The sequence below is a fragment of the Crocuta crocuta genome, unplaced genomic scaffold, assembly GCF_008692635.1.
Source record: "Crocuta crocuta isolate KB4526 unplaced genomic scaffold, BGI_CrCroc_1.0 scaffold41, whole genome shotgun sequence".
In the NCBI taxonomy this organism is placed as follows: Eukaryota; Metazoa; Chordata; class Mammalia; order Carnivora; family Hyaenidae; genus Crocuta; species Crocuta crocuta.
This window is the reverse complement of record NW_027529428.1, coordinates 16,092,508-16,115,084: the sequence shown is the minus strand read 5'-3', so window position 1 is coordinate 16,115,084 and position 22,577 is coordinate 16,092,508. Positions and strand designations below refer to the sequence as shown.

The 22,577-nt window shown below is 39.0% G+C and overlaps 1 protein-coding gene across 1 annotated transcript in view; it reads right to left on the bottom strand.

The window, feature by feature from the left end:
* Positions 1 to 267: 267 nt before the first annotated feature.
* CDC37L1 (cell division cycle 37 like 1, HSP90 cochaperone) overlaps positions 268 to 22,577 on the bottom strand; it is a 22,680-nt gene continuing 370 nt past the window's right edge. The window contains exons 2-7 of the mRNA XM_077759446.1: positions 18,695 to 18,976; positions 15,815 to 15,908; positions 9,321 to 9,436; positions 8,828 to 8,950; positions 4,486 to 4,650; positions 268 to 627 (exon numbers count right to left, since the gene is read on the bottom strand). Of these exons, the coding sequence (XP_077615572.1) occupies positions 526 to 627; positions 4,486 to 4,650; positions 8,828 to 8,950; positions 9,321 to 9,436; positions 15,815 to 15,908; positions 18,695 to 18,976 (882 nt within the window). The 3' untranslated portion in view covers positions 268 to 525. The remainder of the gene's footprint in view (positions 628 to 4,485; positions 4,651 to 8,827; positions 8,951 to 9,320; positions 9,437 to 15,814; positions 15,909 to 18,694; positions 18,977 to 22,577) is intronic.

Below are 22,577 nucleotides of genomic sequence, written 5' to 3'. Positions count from 1 at the left end.
AAAGACTTTAATGTTTACCACCCAGCTTATTTAGTAAAGATTATCCACTACTGATTTATTGCTTTTAATATGATGAAACACCAGATTTGACAGCTAAATTAGCAGGATACAAGTACATTTTATCTTTAATTATTTTTGGAAAATAGGACAGTACATATCCATATAAAAAGGGACTGTAGCAGACGCCTCCTAGAATCAACCAGTTCTTGTAAACATTGCATTTGTGCAGATTTTCCTACTTTGATTCCAAAATTGAGAACAATAAGATTNCAAAAAAAAAAAAAAAAAAAAAGTCCAGTTTGACTTCCCACAACATATGGTACCACTCTCTTCTCTTCAGAAAAAAAACAAAAAACCTAGCAGCACATAAAAAAAAATTTTACAAAACGTTTCAGTACTCTTTTCTTCCCTCCCATCAAAACCGAACAAAAATAAAGTGCAGCACCCATAAAAGTGTCAAGAAAATAGCCAAGTTCTTCCTTTCTTGTAACAAAATAGCACTTGGCCTCAGCAGTCTTAACCAAATCATACAGTGTCCATCATTTTGGATTCATCATCTTCTTTATGTACCACTGAGTTTAAACTGCAAAGAGCTGTACTGACAGAATACTGAAGATAATCTGGATTCTGGAAAACAAAACCAGAGGGAAGAAACCATGCATGATAACCAGTTTTACGTCAGGATATGCAACTACATGCTCAGTTTCACACTGTCTAGATGTCTGCAGTGTAGTGAACTATGTGGGAAAGAAAATGGACTCTGAAGTCAAACTTGGGTGGAAACCCATGAAGATAAAAGAAAAAAACAGGACCATTCAAAGAGGATGTGGCAAAGACGGAATGATACATGTTAAAAACAGAAATGTAATAAACTTTTTTTCCTTTTAACAAAATGGTGCAATTTAAATTATTTAGTCATATAAGGGTACATCTTTCATATAATTATATGTACAAAGCTACTGATAATTTAAAAGATAAATATGACGAGTCAGCAATGCGTTTTCAAGATTACAATCTAATTACCACAGTAAATGTTAAAAATGCAAAACACTTAAATAAGGAAAAAATAACAATTACTGAGTAAAAATTATAGTTCCCTTCAGAGTGTATTTTGGTTTTTCAAAGGTTAGAAACAAACTCAAATGAGAAATTCTTAACCTTCTGAGAGGTACTTAGATCCACATATTAAAAACTGAGAATAAAAGAACATTTTAATTTTGATTTTTTTAACTCCTAAATATTCTGTCCATTTCTAAAGCTAAGAAGAAAACCTTACTTAATAAATGCAAAAACAAAACTGGTATTTGTTAAAGCACCATGACTAGGGACATAAGCCCTTAAAGACCCAGCACTTTAGGAAATTCTTCCCTAAGAATTCCACTTTATCTGTTCAGTTGTTCTGAACGTCTGTCAGCTGCTCCGCGTTTTGCCACCGTCACCACCCAGGTTCATCTGCTTATTTAATGAACACCAATGAGGAAAACAGCCCAAAGGGATAGATGCCTTAAACTTTCCCATCTCATAAGGAGGCAGGATTTTCAAAAGATCCTCTTAATCAAGTACAATACGTGGGATTCCATTATTTTAAGAGTCAGAAAGCTAGCCAGAAGTTAGACTGTTCCCAACCCAGTCCTGATGAAGGCAGCGGCACAAACAGCTGAGGTCGGAAGACTGAGGGACGCTGGACCTCAGCTCGAGCCCTGCCTCCACCACCTGATGCAACGCAGTCCTGAAAGAGAAACTTAGCACAACGTAGTAAGGTTAAAAGCTGGTCTACAGGAAAAACCCAAGGTAACTGTCACAACGCCTCTAAGAGGCCTTGGCTTAGTTCTCTCAAAACTAAGGATGAGGGCATGTGACTTATGTCACAAGATTGTTGCCAACTGAAAAAAAAATAAAAAGCTAAAGCGTTACCCAAATTTAAGTTTTATAAACAATTACTTAACTTTCATTACTTTATCCCATTCTCCAAAGAAACAGAGCTGAAACCTTTTCTGACAACGCAAGCGCGATTCCAAAGGCCCTCAGAACGGAGCTTCCACTTACTCTACCAAGACTGGACAGGAGGGGGTTCCTCCACGACTCGCTACGCATCTCCCCAGGGAGTGTAAAACCTATGAGGACACTTACGAAAACCTAATCCAAACTCAAACTGAACGGACTGCCCCGTATGCTCCTCTAGCAGCATTCCCAGCACACACACCCTCGTCCCAGTGATGGGGCCTATCTGTCCTGCGTCCAGCGTGCAGGTGCGTGAGCGCAGGGGACAGAGACCCAGACCTGAGCGATCAGTCAGTCGGCTACTGACTGACTCAGGCAGACTGCTCCAACTCCATGGGCTTCAGTTTACTCATCCATAAAAACAAATGAATCCGAAGCAGAGGGTTTTGAGAAGATTAAATGAAACAACATACAAAAGCGTTTTGCAATCTACAAACTGATACAATAAAAATGGGATATCATCATTATGGTAGGCTTTTCTTCCAAAAGTTTTCCCTCAACCAGCTGACAGTCCTCTGCGCATCCAGCTGAAATTTTACACAGCCCTTCCCTCCCTCAGGAGGATTAGCCCAAGATGCTCAACTTTTCCAACCATGAGGAAGAGTCTGTTAGCCCAGATGAATTAAGGCTGAACAACCCTGATAATATCAGCAATTTAAAAGTGTCAAAACTGTATAATCCCAGCCCCTGCACCTTACAAATGTGACAGCAAGGGGTGCTTAGCAGCAGACCTCAGAGGCTACTGATATCTGTGATAAGAACTTAGTTGTCTCAGCACCAGAAGCAGCTCTCTGATGATACAGGCCTGTTCTGTTTTAATGTAGATCTTTTCCCTCTTTTTTTTAAATAAAATTTTTTAATGTTTATTATTTTTGAGAGAGAGAGAGAGTGCAAGTGGGGGAGGTGCAGAAAGAGAGGGGGAGACACAGATCAGAAGCAGGGTCCAGGCTTTGAGGTGCCAGCACAGAGCCCAATGCGGGCCTCGAACCCACAAACCACGAGATCATGACCTGAGCTAAAGTCAGCCGTTCAACCAACTGAGCCACCCAGGCGCCTTGATCTTTTCCCTCTTATGTTTAGAACCAAAGACATCCCTCGAACTCTTTTCTCCTTTGTACTCATTATGTGATATCTTAATTTTAAGAGATTCATGTATTGGACTTGGCAGTGGCCTACAGTCATAGAATTCCCTTGGAAAGACTACTCAGCTGTGGACGATTTCTCAAAGACTAGAAGAGAAAATCATTACCATATTTAAAGACATGAAGATACACTCTGTAGGACAGAGGCGGGAATATTGTTTCTATATCTAACCAGGGGATAGCATCACTACTTATGTAAAAATCAAGACCTTGATTATTTCTATCCTTGAGAACTATTATTTCTGGTTGAATATTATCATCTGTTTTCCTTAAACTGTCACTCTGGCCTTCAATTGATGTAAGTGAAATGGTGAAATTATAGAGTTATAGATACAGATATTGAAAATCTCAATTCCTACCTCTTTTGAGATTTAAAACTACAGGGCTCTCGTCACGGTGTCTTCTGAATGAGACTTCCCTTTCCACTATGCAGGCAACAGACTAAGCTGACTAAAGCTGGTTTTAGAATCTTGGGGTCTAGACAGGAGAGATGACTGGGCTCAATTAAAATGCCACTAAAATCAGCAGAGGCGGTGATTTTGTAGTGGGAACTTAAAACTGTAATCCACAGTATCAAACAAACGAGTGGTCTAACCTCTCCTTCTGACATAAATCTTTCATGCTAGACACACTACTTGATCTTGATCTCACATCAGAGGCCCAGACAGCTGTGGAATATTACTAGAAAGAGCAGCTTAGCATAAGGTGCATTAATGTACTAATAAACACGTTATGTTTGACAGGCAACGCCAACACTTAAGATAATATTAAATACACTCGTGTAACAAATCACCTTGGTTGCCACTTACGTATGCTCTGAAGCTAATTTGTCCTAAGAAGCTCCTCACGGCACAGTTCTACTGAGAATGAGGTGTCCTCAGGAGCCACCTTAAGAAGTTGAGGACTGAGATGACCAATAGGCAACACTTGCCCTTAAGAACACTTAGGTACGGGGGCCTGGGTGGCTCAGTCGGTTAAATGTCCGACTCTTGATTTTGGCTCGGGTCATGATCTCACAGGTCGTGAGACTCAGCCCTATGTCAGGCTCTGCATGGACAGTGTGGAGCCTCCTGGGATATTCTCTCCCCTCACCACCCAAACAAAACAAAGCAAAATAAACAATGCTTAGGTACAACTCAACTCTTCTATACTTAAAGAAGTGGAATTTAGTGTCTAAATACCCAAAAGAGAGAAGAAATCTAGTGACAAAACATAGCACGAGAGTTCTCTTTTGAGGCAACAATATTTAAAATGATCTCATATATTACATGTAAGAATAGTCCAAAAGAACAAAAATCATGTGAACTAATAAATTTATAAAGTATTTACTTTTCCAACTTACTTGTGGTAAGGATTCTAATGAACCTATAGATCCAACACCAGAATGGGGAACATGATTCTGAACTGTCATAGGTTGAAAACTTGGTGATTGAGAATAAAGTCTGACTCTTGACTTGAAAGCTTCAAGTTCATTTTTGAATGCTTCAAAATAACCTTCTTCCTCTGCCTAGAAAACACAAAAAAACCATGAACTGTGTTTTTTAAGACTTCCAGACCACACAGTAAATTTTAACAAACATATATCAGATCTAAAGTGGAGAAAGTAAAGATAAGGTGAACAGTTTAAATTTATGGAGAAACCACCAAGATCCCTGTCAAATCTGTGAATACTAAGGATTGATTTCCTCCATCTCCCTCTGCGCCAGCAATATAAACAACACACGTGCACACACACACAAATATAATAAAAGAAAGTAGGTACTCTTGATATTTCTTGACTCTTGACAGGATCCACAGCACGCCTCATTGAACCTGTCACATTCATTCTCTTCCTTCCCACTGCCAACAACAACCAAGGGCTAGTCTTAAAACCTCCTAATTCTCCATCAATTAATGATGCGGCACTATTCACTGTTTATAGTAATTATAACTATTATAAGTTATAATAAAGTTATAAAATAACTGTCTATAGTAACTCTCCATCTCTATACTCCCTATTTGTAAAACCATGAAAACCAAGTAAAATTCAATATTCACCTCCATTATGGAAATACCTTAGTGTTTTAGTGAAGCAAATACCTTTTCAATGTTATGGAGAGAAAAAAGTATGAATACTACGTTGCAGGAGGGAAACTCCCTCCAATCATGTACACAAAACAAGCAAGATTCTTGATGTAAAACACCCAATTGGCAGTAGCCTCCACTTTAGGTCTCCTCTACACTAACAGGACTTCAGGCTTTAAGCTCCGATGATGGAAGAGATTTTGTCAAAATCTCATCCCATGATATCCCTGGGCCCATTTGTGTGGAATGCTATTTTTTCTTTAATGCCGTCTAGGTCATGTGGACTCGTTATTTTTTTTTTAATTTTTTTTAATGTTTTTATTTATTTCTAGGAGAGAGAGAGAGAGACAGCGTGAGCAGGGGAGGGTCAGAGAGAGAGAGGGAGTCACAGACTGAAACAGGCTCCAGGCTCTGAGCTGGCAGTCAGCACAGAGCCCGACGCGGGGCCCGAACCCACGAACCGCGAGATCATGACCTAAGCGCAAGTCGGACGCTTAACCGACTAAGCCACCCAGGCGCCCCCATGTGGACTCGTTATTAACATTATATCCATACTAACCATGCAGACAACATTTTGTGCTGCCATTTTCTCTTTTTATTAATTTAACAGCCATTTCCTTAATTATAGCATTTCACCTTAATCAATAAATGGCACTTGTTTGGACACCCAGGACATTAGCCTACATATCCAGAGGTGCCCCTTCTCAAATGGCTATGCAGCTAGCTATTCAAGGAACCAAGTGGCACAACGGCTGGCTATACTGCATGCCTAAGGCCTAGGCATTTAGGTCTGGAGAGACTGGACTGATTTTTGCTGTAAGTAACCCATGGGTCGCTTGCTTCATTTCTCTACGCTACTTTCCTAGCTTGTAAAATAGAAATAATAACCCTCATAAAATCTTAGGAGGATTTAACGAGCTAATCCATGTAAAGTTATAAGAATAGTACCTGGCACAAAGCAAGCACTCTAAGAAAGCTAGTTATTCCTTAATTTTAAAAAATTATCAACAACACAGTGCTAAGATTAAAGACTTTTCAGTTCTATTTTGACAAAGTAAATTTCAAAGGAGAGACACAGTTTGGCTATATTCCATTATTCTATTAACAAGCACTAGTCCAAGCATAACCAATAATGTAAGGCAAAAAAGAAAGTATGGCTTCTATTATACTTATGTGTCAAGTGAAATTTAGAGTAGTCATCAGAAGCAAAACTAAAATGCCAACTCCATCATTTACTGATTAAAAATCTACCGTTTGGGGAAGTTTTTCCACTTAGGCTGCACTTTAGAAAAGTTTAGAGCACTTAAGGTAGAGCTACTATCACTCTGATACATTAAAATTTAATACATTTAACTTAATACATTTTCCCCTGTTTATAAAAGAAAATATGTTCACTGTAGTATATAAAAAAGAAAATGGAAATCACTTATAATTCTCCCATCCAAGTATAATCAAAGTTAAACTTTTGGTGTATTTCCTTCTAACATCTAATTGTGTATACTGAAATGTATCATATATACAAAAAAGCATGTTAAATGCGTATGTAGTTTAGGGAACAAAATCCCACCACGTACCCAAAGAAATTAGGAAGTGGATCATTACTAGCATCTTACAAATCAGTTCCCAAGAGTGTTCCTTTTCCCTTCTCTGAGGTTACCAGTAACGTGACTTTCTTCTTCAGTCACTCCTTTGCCTCTTTGGTTTTACTGCTTACACATGTATCCTTCAATAGCATACTGTTCAGTTCTGATTGTTTTGGAACTTTATAAAAAATATAAAATATTTTTAAAAGATACTGGGTATATCATTCTGTGACTTTTCTCTTCCCCCACATTCTTGCTTGTTCATCCACGGTGATGCTGGTTAATATTTTACCAAATGAATATCCCCCACTTTATTCCCTCTACTGTCAAGAGACACTTAGTTGCTCCCAGGCTTTCGCTGCCATGAACAATTCTCCCCTGAACATTATGTATGTGGGGCACACGGAGAGTGTTTCTCAAGGGCAGCAGTTCTCAAACTTTATGGTTTCAGGACCCCCACTCCCTTCACACTGTTGAAAAAATTGAGGAACCCGAGGAGCTCCTGTTTATGTGGGCTATTATTTGTCAGTGTTCACTGTGTTAGCAATGAAAACCCAGGAATTAAAAAAAATCTTATCTAAAATATGATAAACTCATTACATGTTAACATTTATAATACTTTTATAAAAAAAAAAAACCTATTTCTCAAACAAAAGTATTTAGTGACAAGTGTGACTGAACAGAAGACAGCTGGAGTCCCACATCTGCTCCTGTAACAAGCAACACGTCCGTGTCACCAGGAAAGCAGCGTTGACTCCAGGCCTCCCGCAGCCAGGCCCTGCAGACACAGGCCCTGGGACCCCAGCCGGGAAAGCTGCCCTCTAGCCTCCATGCCGAGGAGCACGGCCAGGAGCCAGCACTTGTTCAACTCAACTAGCAAGTTTTCCACAGCGGATGCACCAATTTATACCTCTATGAGAGTGAACGTGAATTCTTACTGTTGTTCTTGTACAACTTTTCAGTCATTACTAATCTGGTGAGTGTGAAATGGTATTTAATCTTTCTAGACGTGTCTATTTTTCTTTAATATGGCCAATACATAGAACTTCTTTTGATTTTCAGCAAAGCATTTCTTCAGATCATTAAAAATTCTTAAACAGAATTTTATTTTATTTTTTTAATGTTTATTTATTTGAGAGAGAGAGAGAGAGACAGCATGAGCAGGGGAGGGTCAGAGAGAGAGGGAGATACAGAATCTGAAGGAGGCTCCAGGCTCTGAGCTAGCTGTCAGCACAGAGCCCGATGTGGGGCTCGAACCCACAAACTGTGAGATCATGACCTGAGCCGAAGTCAGATGCTTAACTGACTGAGCCACCCAGGTACCCCTTAAACAGAATTTTAAGGTCTGCATAATATTTTATGTACCACAGACTGTTTTTATCCATTCCTCTAGTCGTTAAGTTTTAGGTTGTTTCTGTTTTTTTCCATTATAAAAGTAATTTCTCTTTAACTGTGAGTTCTTTTTTTTTAGTTTATTTTTGTTAAACTGTGAGTTTATATACATGGAGGATAATGTACCCACACTATATTCTCAGCATCATAAGCTGCAGTCCTTGCATTCGTAGGCAGTCAATACTTAACTGGCTGACTAAACGATACAGCACTCTAATTTTCCTGAACACAAATATTCATTTGAACAAGGGTACGCTGCAGTGTAGACAGCCTTTTATAGAGCTCCCTTAAGTTTAAATTAGCATGAAATCAGCAATGTAATTTTTTCCCCACTAGAAAATCTATAGGGTTTAGCCTGTTGCATTCTGGTTGGGTGGCTTCCTTTGATGTATACAGACCAAAGAAGTCTCAGGTAAGACTTAACTTTGCCATTCACTTATTTTTAGTATTGCTGAGAGAGAGACAGAGACAGAGACAGAGTGTGAGCTGGGGAGCGGCAGAAACAGAGGGAGACACGGAATTCAAAGCAGGCTCCAACTCACGAACCGTGAGATCATGACCTGAGCTAAAGTCAGATGTTCAACTGACTCAGCCACCCAGGAGCCCCTTAATCTTCCCACTTAAAAACATTAAATAGCTACTTACTTTGGCTTTCTGGAAAAATAAACGAAAACACCCTCTTGGGTCCACATTACAGTTTTTGGCCATTTCCATAATAAACTGCATTACAACAGCTTGATGTGCTACTTGTTCCATTAGAGCCCCTTTCTGAAAACAGACATTAAAATTACCAAGAAATACCTCTGGAAATATATTTGATATTGTGCTTACTATCTGGATTTTAAAACATGATTTTCAAACAGGTTAAAACATGATTTTCAAATAGGTTCAACTAGGCATATGGGAACAAAGAAATGAGGCGGCAAAACTAGCCTACTGGAAAAGTTTCCATATGCTAACTAAAGCAAACATAAACATCCCCACAGTAAACTCAAGTAGATCTAAAGACAAAAAATTGTAATTCCATTTTATAATCTTCCTGTTTTCATTTAAAGGAAGTAACATAAAAAAACAAAAAACAAAAGAAGTATACCAGAATTTCATTAAGGTTCCCAGAAACTCAAGGTTCACATAATACCTGTTCGGCTTCTAGATGAAAACACCATAAAATAAGATATTTAGCAGTTTCTTCACATACAAGGTGTGGATGGTCAGACAAAAATCTCTGACTATCATCCCATCGACTCAACATACCTGTAAAATAAAGGATTAAATCACAATTGTCAAACACTCTTATAAACAAAGAAATTATATTTTAAAATGATTCTCTTTAAAGACAATTCATATTACTACAGCAATATGTTATGGTAAAAGAACAAACAAGGATAAAACTCTTAAAGCAATACCCAATATATTGGATATAGCTTCCAAAATTCACAGAAAGTTTTATTTCAAATAATTAGGTTAAAATAGGGTGACTGATTTAAAGCCAAAGATGCTGCGTCTGAGGAATGCCTGAAGTTCCAGGCAAACTGAGGTAGCTAGTCATCCTAAGCTGAAGTAAGCACATGTGATTTCAAGACACTCGGTATTATTTACTCACAGAATACAAATTTTCCTATTAGAAACATGGAAAAGAAAGCAAAACCTCAAGAAACTGTACTTAGCAAACAAAGACGTAATAAATGTGAAAAACCACAATATCTCTAATTTATTAAAAAAATGTCTAAATTGATAACACCAAATGTAGACAGCACAGAAAATCAATCCAGTGGTTACTATAATACTAAACATACTTTAACCATTTAGTCATGTTTATAACACACAGAAAATAAAACCTTTTAGTTAGTTAAGCATACTTGAAAGCAGATGCCATTTTGCTTCAAAATACCAAGCTAATCCAAATTCCACTTAAGGTGTATCTTTATCTTTATCCAAATGAACAAGCAATGTGGTCCAAAGTCAATACCATCATGGAACCAGTGGAGCGTTCAGCTTTTAATTTTGTCCAGTGAGTTTTACACTTGAATAAATTAAGTATAACAATGTTAGCTTTAGACTCTTAAGACTCATCCAAAGAAGTCTGTATGTCACTGAATCATTATGGAAATCTTAGAATGTGGTCTCAAGTTTGGCAGTGAAATCTTTCCTCTAGATACAAACTGAACTTCTATATATTAAAGTTCCACATTAGAACACAAATAAGAACAAAACTGAGGACAAATGTCTTATTGACAAACACACATTTAGCAACACATGGGAATCAACTGACAATAAATGATTAATTTTTCTCATTAAAAAAAAAGTGAGGAAGCATCTCTCATAAAGAGTTTCATAAGCTTTATAAAGTATTTTCCCAATGCTTCGGATATAGTGTTTAGGGCATTTTAAATTCTGAGAAACAATGATTTTGAAAGTTACTTAAAACTACTACTCAAGCTACAGTTCAAGAGTCTAATAACTTCTGAAGGTCAGAGCTAAAGAAAGCATAATCCTTATTTCCTACACTTGAAGCCATAAAATAAATCCTATGAAGCAGTTTTGCGCTAGCTTTGTTATAGTCCTGAAGAGGTATTTTCAACTCTACCCACCATCCACACAGAGAGCACTGCTTCTGTTTACTTCTCCATGGCAGCATCGTGACTTACTGAGCCACCCAAATCCTATCCATTTTGGTTTCTTTTAGAGAAAGGATAATATGAAATGGTGAGTAACATTTATAGGGACCACGAGGGTGTCATTAAATGTTAAAAATTTCAAACTATCCATTTAATACCTAAGACAAAATTAACACTCGAGGTTGACCACAGCTTTTCTTTATCTGAGAAATACCTATCATCATTGGATTTTAAAAATGCATACTGATTATCATGAAATTGAGACGTCAGGTTACAGGAGTTCATACACACCTTTGTGGAAAGAGTGTGAAATTTTATGAACAAAATACTTCAAGAAAATCAATGGCTTTAGTGGAACCACACAACTGAAATTACGATAAGGGTATTCTGGAATTTGCAAACAAACTAATAAACAACAGAGTAGCACAATCTCTCATGGCAACTGAAGCAAGCTGACTCTAGAAACCAACGGCCTAGGTCCAGATTCTGGCCTTAACCCCTCCTATGCCTTGGCTAGCTCTATGCCTCCTTTTCCTCTTCCGTAACATAGGGCTAAAAACAGTATCTCACTCAGAGATTTTCTGTTGAGAATTAAATGAGTTAATACACATGAAGCATTTGGGACAGTGCCTGACAAGAGGGGACATACTAGGCAGTATCAACACAAAAGGGCACATTCATTCTTTCAGCAATTATTAAATACTTTGGTGAAAACTAATATAGTCATTTCAACTGGCCAACCAATCTCTGAATGCTTGAAAAACTTTATTTTGATGAATTAAAATACTTTAATTATATGCTTTCACCTATGTATTTTCCTGAACATCTAAATCCCAAGCCATCCATCAGCTCTCAATATTCCACCTGATTCCTAAAATGGTCGCGTAATACACACGACCTTACTGATTTCCCTTTTCTCTTTGCATTATACTTATACAATAACAGATTTGAATCCTTCAAAGTTTACTAATGATTTTCCTAGTGCTAAAAACATCCCAACAAGGTTGTGAATTTCTCAATGAAAGTTAAATAACCTCTTTTTCTGTATTTCCTGAACCCCAGATCTCCTGAATTTCCAATCACCTACCACCAGAGATTTCTACCTACACGTTTGCACATAAACTCATCTTATTTGAAACCAAACCCATTTTTCTCTCCCTGCCATCTGCAATGCTTGGGAGGCTCCATGTCACCCACTCAAGAATTCTAGAAATTCCTCTAGACATTTCCATTCCTCCCACATCAAACTGATCACCAAGTCTTATGGTTATACTATTATAAACTGTTAATATAATGAATCATATTAATAAATTTTGCAATGTTAAGCCATCCTCGAATTCTTAGGATAAACCCTTTAAAAATATTTTTTCATGTTATAAAAATGATGTATATTCATTGTGAAGAATTTGAAAAATCCAGAAAAACCATGTGCAATCCTACAAGAGATTATTAATGTGAATGTTAACCCTCTAATGTATTTTTTGGGATTTTTTTAAAGTAGGCTTCATGCCCAGTGCAGAGCCCAACGCAGAGCTTGAACTCATGACCCTGGTATCAATACCTGAACTGAGATCAAGAGTCGTACAGTTAACCGACTGAGCCACCCAGGGTCCCCGGGGCTTAATTTTTAATGACTTAAAGGAATAAAATTAGGCACCTGGGTGGTTCAGTCGGTCAAGTGTCCGACTTCAGCTCAGGCCACGATCCCATAGTTCCTGGGCTTGAGCCCTGCGTCGGGCTCTGTGCTGACAGCTCGGAACCCGGAGCGGCTTCGGATTCCGTGTCTCCCTCTCTCTGGCCCTCCCCATTCCCTGCTCATGCGGTCTATCTCTCAAAAATAAACACTTAAAATTAAAAAAAAAAAAAAATTAGAATCATATCATGCATATTAGTTTTCTATTCATTTCACACCACGTTCTGTTCAGGAGTTTTTAACACCAAATGTTTTTCAAGGCGCCTGAGTGGCTCAGTCGGTTAAGCCTCCGACTTCAGCTCAGGTCATGATCTCACAGTTCGTGGGTTCGAGCCCCGCGTCGGGCTCTGTGCTGACAGCTCAGAGCCTGGAGCCTGCTTCAGATTCTGTGTCTCCCTCTCTCTCTCTGACCCTCCCCTCCTTATGCTGTCCCTCTCTCTCCCTTTCAGAAATAAATAAAACATTTAAAAAATTAAAAAAATATATTAAATGTTTTTCAAAAAGGAGGATATCAATGTGGTTTTGAAAAGCAGTATGTAAGTGCTTACACTGAGAAGATGGAATATCTACCTTCAATACAAATGAGAAAGATCCCGTCATAGTATTTATGCAAACATTTACAGCTTTCAGTAAAAATTCCATTGACACCATCCTACGCAGATTCAAAAATGTTAAATCCCAGCTAACTGTGGCTGGAGGTGAACAGATGATGTGCCATGAGAAACTGCGTTAGATCATCAAAAAGCAGCTCTGATAATCACAAAGAAAATGAGATCAAAGATGCACAGGACGTGGAATAAAACTTCTGTGAAACTGAAAAGAAAACAGACTCTGTTGCTAAATTGGTATTTTATATTAAAAAAACATGAATTAACTAAATTAATAAATTAGATACAAATGTAGGGGGGGAAATCCAAGATTTCATTGCTTAAAAATACTCCACGATGTGGCTGTACCATTTATCATTAGATGGTAAAGTCACATAAGTAAGACAGTCAACAAATAGCATGATGGAAATGTTAAGCACACGTGAAACCGCAGAGAAGTACCAGTGTCAGGCCCTGGAGCCGCTCACAGGCCTGTGGCTCTCAGGCCCATGCCTTCCAAGAGTTGGGAATGCAACCCAAGTTTGGAAAGCCTCTGCTGGAAGCTTTAATTACAGCTGCTATTCCAGATGTGCTTACTTCGAAGAAGTGTATCAATGCAGTCCTAATTCTGACAAATGCTTTTTGCTTGCGCCCAGCGGGAACAACATTAAACTTTCACTGTGTTGCCTAAGCTCCTGTCTGCTCCGTGCACCATTCAGTCCACAGGGACATCCACCACCCCATCATCCCGCATGCCTGCCAGCTGGTCCGCTTCAGACTGACGGAACCTGGTGAGCCGGAAGCGGCAGGTATCCCAGATGTCCTGGTAAGATACACGCAGGCCGGAAAGGAGGAAAAAACACGTGAAAAATTTGGGAGCCTACTGCCTCACTAACATTTCTAGGGACCAAGGAGCTGTGGCAAGTAGGATATCTCCTCCAAGGAAAAAGCCAGTGTACATTTGCATTAAGAAACAGGCACAGTGTGAACCTGGGAGTAGCTATGAGGTCTGGTTGGCTCTGAAGACAAGAAGGCTCTGGTTAGTGTTACGGGATGAGACACCGGAAGACCCAACAGGCAACGGCAAAACCCCTCCTTACTAGTCCTCTACGTGTGATGTCAAGTCAGCCTTTTTCCTCAGCCGCCTCCCTGCTTGCATAAGCTTTATAAACGCAGCAGTCTCCCTGGCACGCCTGACATTATGCAGACATTCAATGGCACGGGGTCTCCCCATTAAGGACATTCCAGGGCAGCCTCCCAACACCTACACCGCCAGTAGCAGAAACAGTGCGTGGCAGTGCCATGCTTCTACCTTCTATCCATGTTTCTAGGGATCTGCAGTCCTACTCAGTGACTTACTGCCCACACCACATTATTTCCTGACCCAGAGATTCATTCCGCAACAAAAGACATGAAGACAACAGGCTCGTGAAATTCACTGGTCCTATAAAGATCCCCACCCTGAAGCAGGTGTCATGGAATGGTCATGTGTCTTACTGAAGACTCAAATAGTTGTAGTGCCAGATGGGTTACACCCCGTGAGGCTGGGTTATTTCCCACGCAAAACCGCTTCTTATTAAAGTACTCCGTTTACAGCAGCAGTGAGGGAACTGTTCTGCAGCAATAGGTCTCTCATGGCTCCAAAGCAGCCGGGGTGCCGTCTGGATGAGAGCAGCTCGAAGGCTGCGACCCTCCGACACGCTGCGGGACACCCGGGCCTAGGAAGCAAGGACTCCAGGAGGCAGTGGCAAATAGTAGCACAACTAAGACTCGTTAACAAAATTTTAAAAAGTAAACTCTGTTCATTTCTTCAGGTTCTATTCTTGACTTAATTCGGATACACAGCCTACTTTCTCTTTTTAAAAAAGAGAAAAATGAAACCTTTATGAATAAACTACATAAAAAAGGGGGGAAATCCAAAGTTGTAGCCACTGTTTTAACATAACTAACTGAAGGATGAACGAAATTCTTAGGGGAAAAAAACCACCTTTGGAAACATATTTCCAAGTGTCACTTAATAAGCTTATTAACATATTACAAACGAAAACTACGTTTACTAAATTAACACATTACTAGGGAAGCACTCTCTCCCCGGGAGCGGCACCCTGCCTGCGCGGCGCCCCGTGCCATGTCCAGACTCTGCGCCCGCCGCCGCGCCCTCATCTACATGGGGACCTTCTTCAGTCTAGCTCAGATTTCACCTCCTGGGCGAGGTCCTCACATCGACCCCAAGCCCGCTGTTTTTCCTCAACAGGGAAAACTCATTCTCAGTACTCCGTATATATATTTCTATTCCTGTATTTCTCTGAATAGCAGCTGAAAGATCTGCATGAATTATATAGCAATTCTTCTAAAACCTGAAAATAATGAGTGCTAACCGTATCACCATAAAATAACCATGGAGGCAAAGAGGGAAAAAGAGAAAAAGCAAAGACCAGTTGGAAAAGGGAAGGAGGCTCTGGAGTAAACAAAGACTAGGTCTTAGAGGGGAGCAATACATAGTAACAGACTGAATTTTGCTTCTCTTCACAACTTAGTTTGCTGTCAATTTATTATCAAAAGAAAAAAAAAAAAAAGGTCTAAAACAAGAGCCATACAACTGCGCCAACGGTGGCTACCCAAACAGAGCTTTGTCACTTATATTCTTTCTGGTTCCCATTTTAATAAATATACTTTTTGTACACATATTTATGATACCACTTTATAAAAGAAGGAAACTAAGCAGTAGACTTACCAAAATGTCTGATTTTTTGTTCATATTTCTGCATAAATGATTTTGATTTATCTTCATCTTCTATTTCTTTTCTTTTATCTTGATTAATAAAACTCTAAGGAAAAAAATCTTAAGGTTAAAATCACACTTTATATACCGCCTGAGTCTTCTTTCTCAGATACCGAATGCCTAGCAATCCTTCTCATAAACACTATAAAGAGATGGTACAATATTATACTGATATTATATCATTAAACTTATCTGTTAAACTCGATTAAAAAGTTAAAATTTTCTGTACTAGAGTTTCATCAGGTTTTTAAAAACGTGTCTGAAAATTATAGAATTTTAGAAATCATACAAAAAATTCCCTTTTAAAGCACAGAGAGATCCTTTACACGAATATACATTTTGCATTATTTATTCCCATTAAATATTTGCAACTCTAGTCGAATCTTTGGAGTTCTTGATGGAAAGAAACTTTTTCAAAGCATATAGCCAATAAAGTATATCTGATATAACTTCTTTGCTAAGACATAAGCCTAAAATAGACCCTTTGTTGTAAACTTTTCTTAGGAAAAGCCAAACAATTTGATTCTGAAATCAAGTACAAATTTTTATTAAGGAAGTGCTTATTCAATTAAATAAGGCATAAAGCAGATCAAGATGAAGTTTTTATCTAGCCAGAAAAAATGGCAGGACAGTTTCTCAGAACATTCTGTGATCACATTTAAACCTCGAGATCATTACTGCCAAAAATGAACATTGCAATCCAGCTCTCTGCCAGTTTATAATCTGAAAGCACACAAATTTATGTTTCAAAATAAAAGCATTTTTCTTTTATATAGCCTGCCATCTAGACTAGCACTGTCCAACAGAAATATAATCCACGTCATAAAGTTTTCTATTATAATGCCACATTAAAAAGCAAAAAGAAACAGATGAAATTAATAACATATTTAACCCAACATACCCAACATATGATCATTTCAACAGGAAAGCAAGACAAAAAAAATTATTAATGAAATATTTTATTCTTTTTGGTACTAAGTTATCGGAATCTGGTGTGTACTTTACACTTCCAGCAGGTCTCACTAGCCCCACACCAAGCACGCAATAGCGCATGTGGCTAGCGAACTGGACAGCACAGGTCTAGACCGGTCCTCTCAAGTCTCAAGCTCCCAGACAAAATCAATGTACGGTTTTGAGCAAATGACTGGAACATAAAGATAATCCTAATTAATCTGTGGTATAAATGCAGGCTATGTTATAACCCAAGTTCAAAAAAAACCACAAAACAAACAAAAAAATCAATTAAAAGCAGAGACAAATGAAAATTTTTTCTTTGTGACCACTGTGTTTGGAGACATTAACTTTGTAAAACTAAGAAACACTGCTTTGACCATTCCCTCTAAAAGAAAAAAATTATTTAATAGTTACGGTGCATAAACGCAAACCAGAAATAAAGTAAGTGCCATGAAGACACACCTCTTAGAACAATATATATAAACACATAGGTATGTGAATCATTCAGATAAAGAATGATCTTGGTGTGTGTTGGGGGGTAAATAAATATATACTGGCATGAGTACATAAAAAGTCTAGAAGGATACAATTTACTATTAACAGTGCTCACCTCTGGGGAAATGAAACTGGAAGTGAAGGAAGCCTTTCAATTCTATTTTACATACTTGTGTATTGTNGACAGAGGGAGAGAGAGACAGAAAGAGAGAGACAGAATCCCAAGCAGGCTCCATGCCCAGCACAGAGCCTAATGCAGGGCGCCATCTCACGACCATGAGATCATGACCTGAGCCGAAATCAAGTCAGATGCCTGACTGAGCCACTCAGGCACCCTTGTTTTTTTTTTTTAATAAGCATGTTGCACTCACACAATTTTTCTCAATGTAATAAGGCACTGACTGAACTACTGGTGTGCACTTAACCTGTGTGTATGACCTGCTGCAGTAGAACTAGGGCTGGTCTCGGGGAAGGAAATTAAAAGTGCTTCAGAGGGGAGGCTGAGAGCAGCTGCTGGCACAGAAACAAATAGTGTTACAGACTGAGAATCGAGAGTAATGATGGTTAAAAATAAAGTGAATATGGACTTACACAAGAAAGAGCCGTCCATCCCTGAAGCTTTAAGAGTTAAGTTTAGTACAAAGAAAAAGAAGTACTACTTTACCGATGAGTAAAAATGAATTTCATTGCCCATTTTTTCTTCAGACACAATAGTCAAAGAATAAAGCCTACATACTCCAGGGAGAAACAGAACACTACTCTTAATAACTACTAACATGGCAAAGTACTGTACTAGTCCTCTCGGTAACGCTGGAAACGCTCAATCTGGATTATGGATTACTACCTGCGGGTTACTAAATACACACTGGTAAGTAACAGTGAAAAGGCTACTTAATAAATCCAGTATCTACACATTAGTGTTACAAAGCGGACAGCAAGCCGACAGAACAGCAGAAAGCTCTCGTAACATCTGAGCTGTACCACATGCCAGGCCCTATCCTATGGGCTTTTAAGGCATTACCATATTCAGTCTTCATCCCACCCTTTACCACCGAGGAAGCTGAGGCTTACAGAGGGTAAGTGACTTGCCCAAGGTCACAAAGCCAGCACATGTGACAAAGCGGAGATTCTGAGGCAGTGTGATTCCAGAGTTGACGCTTACAGTCAGTGCGCTACGCTTCACACCCAGTGCCACACAGTCACGTCACGACCACGCACATTTGACACTACGGGGGACACAGGTTCCCTGTAACCAACACTTTCATCAGCTGTCAAAACTGTACGCGATTCACAGCATTCTGCTGCTTTGTTACCAGGTGTGCACAACCGGTCTGTACCAACACTCAGTTTCTTCTTTCATTACGATCCAATCAAGAGTCATACCTTATTAAAAACATCCTTGCTAATGGCATCCATGTTCCACAGACACATTCTCTCTCTCTGTATGAGAGCCTCTTCTTTCTGCCGCCACTCTTCCTCACGTTGCTTCAGCTCTGATACTGCTGTTTGTGCTTTGGCATGTTCCTGATCCAAGGACTCCGAGTTATGCAGGGCTAGGCTACCAAGTTTCTGCTGAGCTTCCGCGAGATTCCATTTGCACGCCACAGAGCTCTTGACAAACTCTTTCTGCTTTTGGCAAGCCAATTCAATTCCATGGCTATACATCTGGATACAAAACAATATTGTAAGAAAGCAAGAAGGCAATGGATATGTTTGTGCAGTGTGATTCTATTTTCTTTTGGTCAAGGACTTCTGTACGGTGTTTTTGGTACACAGGTACTCTGCCCCTGTGTATGCAATTACACTTTTCTATCACAGGCTTTCTTTCATCAGCTGGAGTCTAAGCTCCTTTGTTAATCTGTACCACTCCCTTGACAACTAACAGCAGCAAAAAGCCTGAAAATTAGCACAATGTTCTGCATATAGCTGGTGCTCAAGAAACATTTGATTTATAGCTTCCGAGTCCTGAAACAGCACAATATTGAGAACAGCAGCTTAAATCTAGTTCATCACCTTACAGCAGGCCGAAAACCAGATTTTTAGAGTGTTGTTCTAGAAGTTCTTTACTGCAAAGAACCTTTTATTTAGAAGTAATCCCTTCTTGGTTTCTATTTTCTTTTTGTATTATCTCAAACGGTGGTGATCTGAGAAGTTCTTACTGGGAATTTCTATTTATAACAGATTCTATCACACAGATAGATAGTCTTTAACTTAATCCTAGTCAAAATAGGCAAAGTTATTTTAAAACAACAACAACAACAAAACTGGTCCACCCTGATGACTGTTCCACTCAGAAGCAACAGTAATTAGTTATAATATTTACCGAACCACTACATGTAAGGCACTTCAGTGAGTGTTTAATTCCTTATATTCCTCAGCTCTATAAAACAAAAGCTGAAGCTACGCTCTTTGACTTCTCAGCCAAAATGCAGACCAATTTCAAACTACGTATTCAGAACAACTTTACTTTGATCTGTTCCCTCATCTGCATCACTAATCAAGTCCTAATAATTTCAAACCTCAACTATATAAATACAGCCTTTCTCATCTGAAAGTCATCTCTACTCTACAAGACATGGAGTTATCTTTCCAAAAACCAAATCTGATCACTTTACTCATTCCTAAGAGTCCTGGGATAAAGCACAAATACAGTCCTTCACGATCTCACTTCCTACTATCTCTGTAGACTCAGTTCCAGTGACTCTCCTGGTCTGCTTACTCTTTCTGTCCCCCACCCCTTTCAGTGTGGCAACCCTGCACCCCCCAACTCCTATCTCCATCCCAGATTCTGGCATCACTTCCTTAAATTTTCTCTAACTCCTTCCTTTCCCACCCAAGGTCTGCACGCTTCTTAGTGGTGTTTTCACACAATATTGTGCTTAATTGTCTACTCAACTATCAGCTTCTCAAGGGCTAGAATTCCATAAATCTTAGATGAATAAATGGTTTCTTCACTTCTTGTAACAGACTAGTGGTGGCAAAAATACTGAGGCAAATAGCACTGAAGGTCTTTACTTTTGAGCAGAGTCTTAGATTTCTACTGCAGCAAATGTGGACATTGTTGCTATTCAGGTTTTATTTACTCATTTTAGTGGGTTTTGAGCCCCGGTACCACAAGGTCCTAATCAACCAAGAAAAAAGAAAGGGGGGGGGGGTTGGAGAAAAATGAAGCTATATAAAATTTATTTAAAAAGAAAAAAGTATTCTAAGAAAGGCATATGAACAAATGGAAATACCCTGCATTTTCAAATTATGTGGGAGCAAATATTCAGGTTTCAAATCAAACACAGAAATCTTATTTCCAAATTCTAAAAATGATTCATGTTTACATTCTTCTCCACAGACTACACAGACAACATCTGGCATCTGAGCAAACTATCCAACATGCACTGAGATGATTAAAAAAAGAAAAAAAAAAGGTCATATTTTACCTGTGAATATATTGAGGTTTTAGGGGACCATTAAAATGAGTATATTTTAATGAACATAAATTCAAAAAAGGAACTGCTGGCATTAGGTTTACTAATATCACTTTACAATTAAAAATGCTCAAACCGGATCTCTAAATCCTGAATTGCCTTTCAGTTTAATTGGATCTCAGAATGTACATCACACATGACATGAAGATGTCTAGATTCCCCATGTCTGGTAAAATTAAATCGGAGCTGTTTTTGAAAAAATTATTAAAATGTTTATACTTTTAATTTAACATTTTATTCTTTCCAAATATTCCGATCCAAAAATTTAAGTCCTAAGGCCAGCAAGTTACAAGTAAGTTGGTTATAAACACGTGGACATATTTAGAATTAGACACTTTGCGAAACGTTAACACCAAAGGTAGTTTCTGCCTTATGGTTTTACATTACATCACAGGATGGGAAGTGCAGCAGGTAGGAAAAAACATTGTAGCAGGAGTCAGAAGTGGGTGCTAGTTTTAATTCTGCCACTAAGTAGCTATAGAGTCTCAGAGAAATCACATCTAATGAAGAAGGTAAACCTGTTTACTTACAAAATCACCTCCAGCTAAATAAGCTTCTAATTCCAAGTGCACAAGTAAAAAGTTAATATACAGATATTTTCAAGTTTATTTAATAATCTCTACACCCAAGATGGGGCTCAAACCCACGACCCCAGAGATCAAGAGTCGCATGCTCCTCCGATTGGGCCAGCCAGGCACCCCTCACAGATAATAAAAGTTCAGAGTTTATCTTAGGTTACTTCTGTGATTCAACCACAAGGCGCTGAAATTCTGGAGACCTTTTATTCTCTCCATATGCCTTCAAAACTGACAAGAGCAGCTGCTATTCATTCCTCCCCCTCCGTAACACATTCATTATATGCTCAGAGAACACATTTCGTATATAAAGATGACACTAACGATTCATAATTAGGGGGTGACTACTAACCTACCGACTCCCATTCTGTCCTCCTAAAAAAGGTCTTGCACCTTCCCAGAGACTGGCTGGCCCAAGTACAGTCTGGGGTTATGAAACAGCATTTTTCTCCGTGAAGCCAACTAACGCAGTGTGCAGGGCACAGGACCTTACACTTATTAGCACATGATTTCACTAACTCATCTTCACCAACAGTCAGCACGATGTGCCTAGAGAAAAGCTGGTAATTCGGTGAAGCTCTCAGGGACCCCGCTTTGCAAGAAGCCTGGAAAGTAGGCACATCTATAACCCGTTTCTCGGGATGTGAGCGTTTATTTAGTCTGTGTTCCTGAACTGTTCTTCCAAAACACACCCAGATTAGGAGAGAAACCAGGACAAGGTGATGAGTATGTAAACACTCCCTAAGATAGGACCCAGGAAAAAATCCTAAATGGTACATCGTTTGGGTAAGTTTCAGAGGGAAGAAGGCAGGATTGAAAACCACAAGTAGCACCAGGAATCTGAGGAAGAACTCCGAAGAAAACAGCAAACGTGCGCCTGTATGTTTTCGCTGGAGAATGATGTGGAGCAAAACCAAGAACATAACAGGAGGGGGGAAATGGTCACATTAATGGGACAGATTTACACCACCCTCCAAAGCGAGGTTGTACGGAATTTATGCAGATGTCCAAAGTCAGTGAAACCGGATCCTAAATCTGTATAAAGTCAGGAGCTCAGTGAACTATTGAAACACAACCAACCATTCACTGCTAACTATGAAGTATGCACAAGTAATAGAGCCTTCCGGAGAATAAAGTGCTCGGATAAAAACACGCACGAGGAGACAAAGGGTCAACGTTAGAGCGTTAGCCGCCCTAAATCTGGGTGCTGGG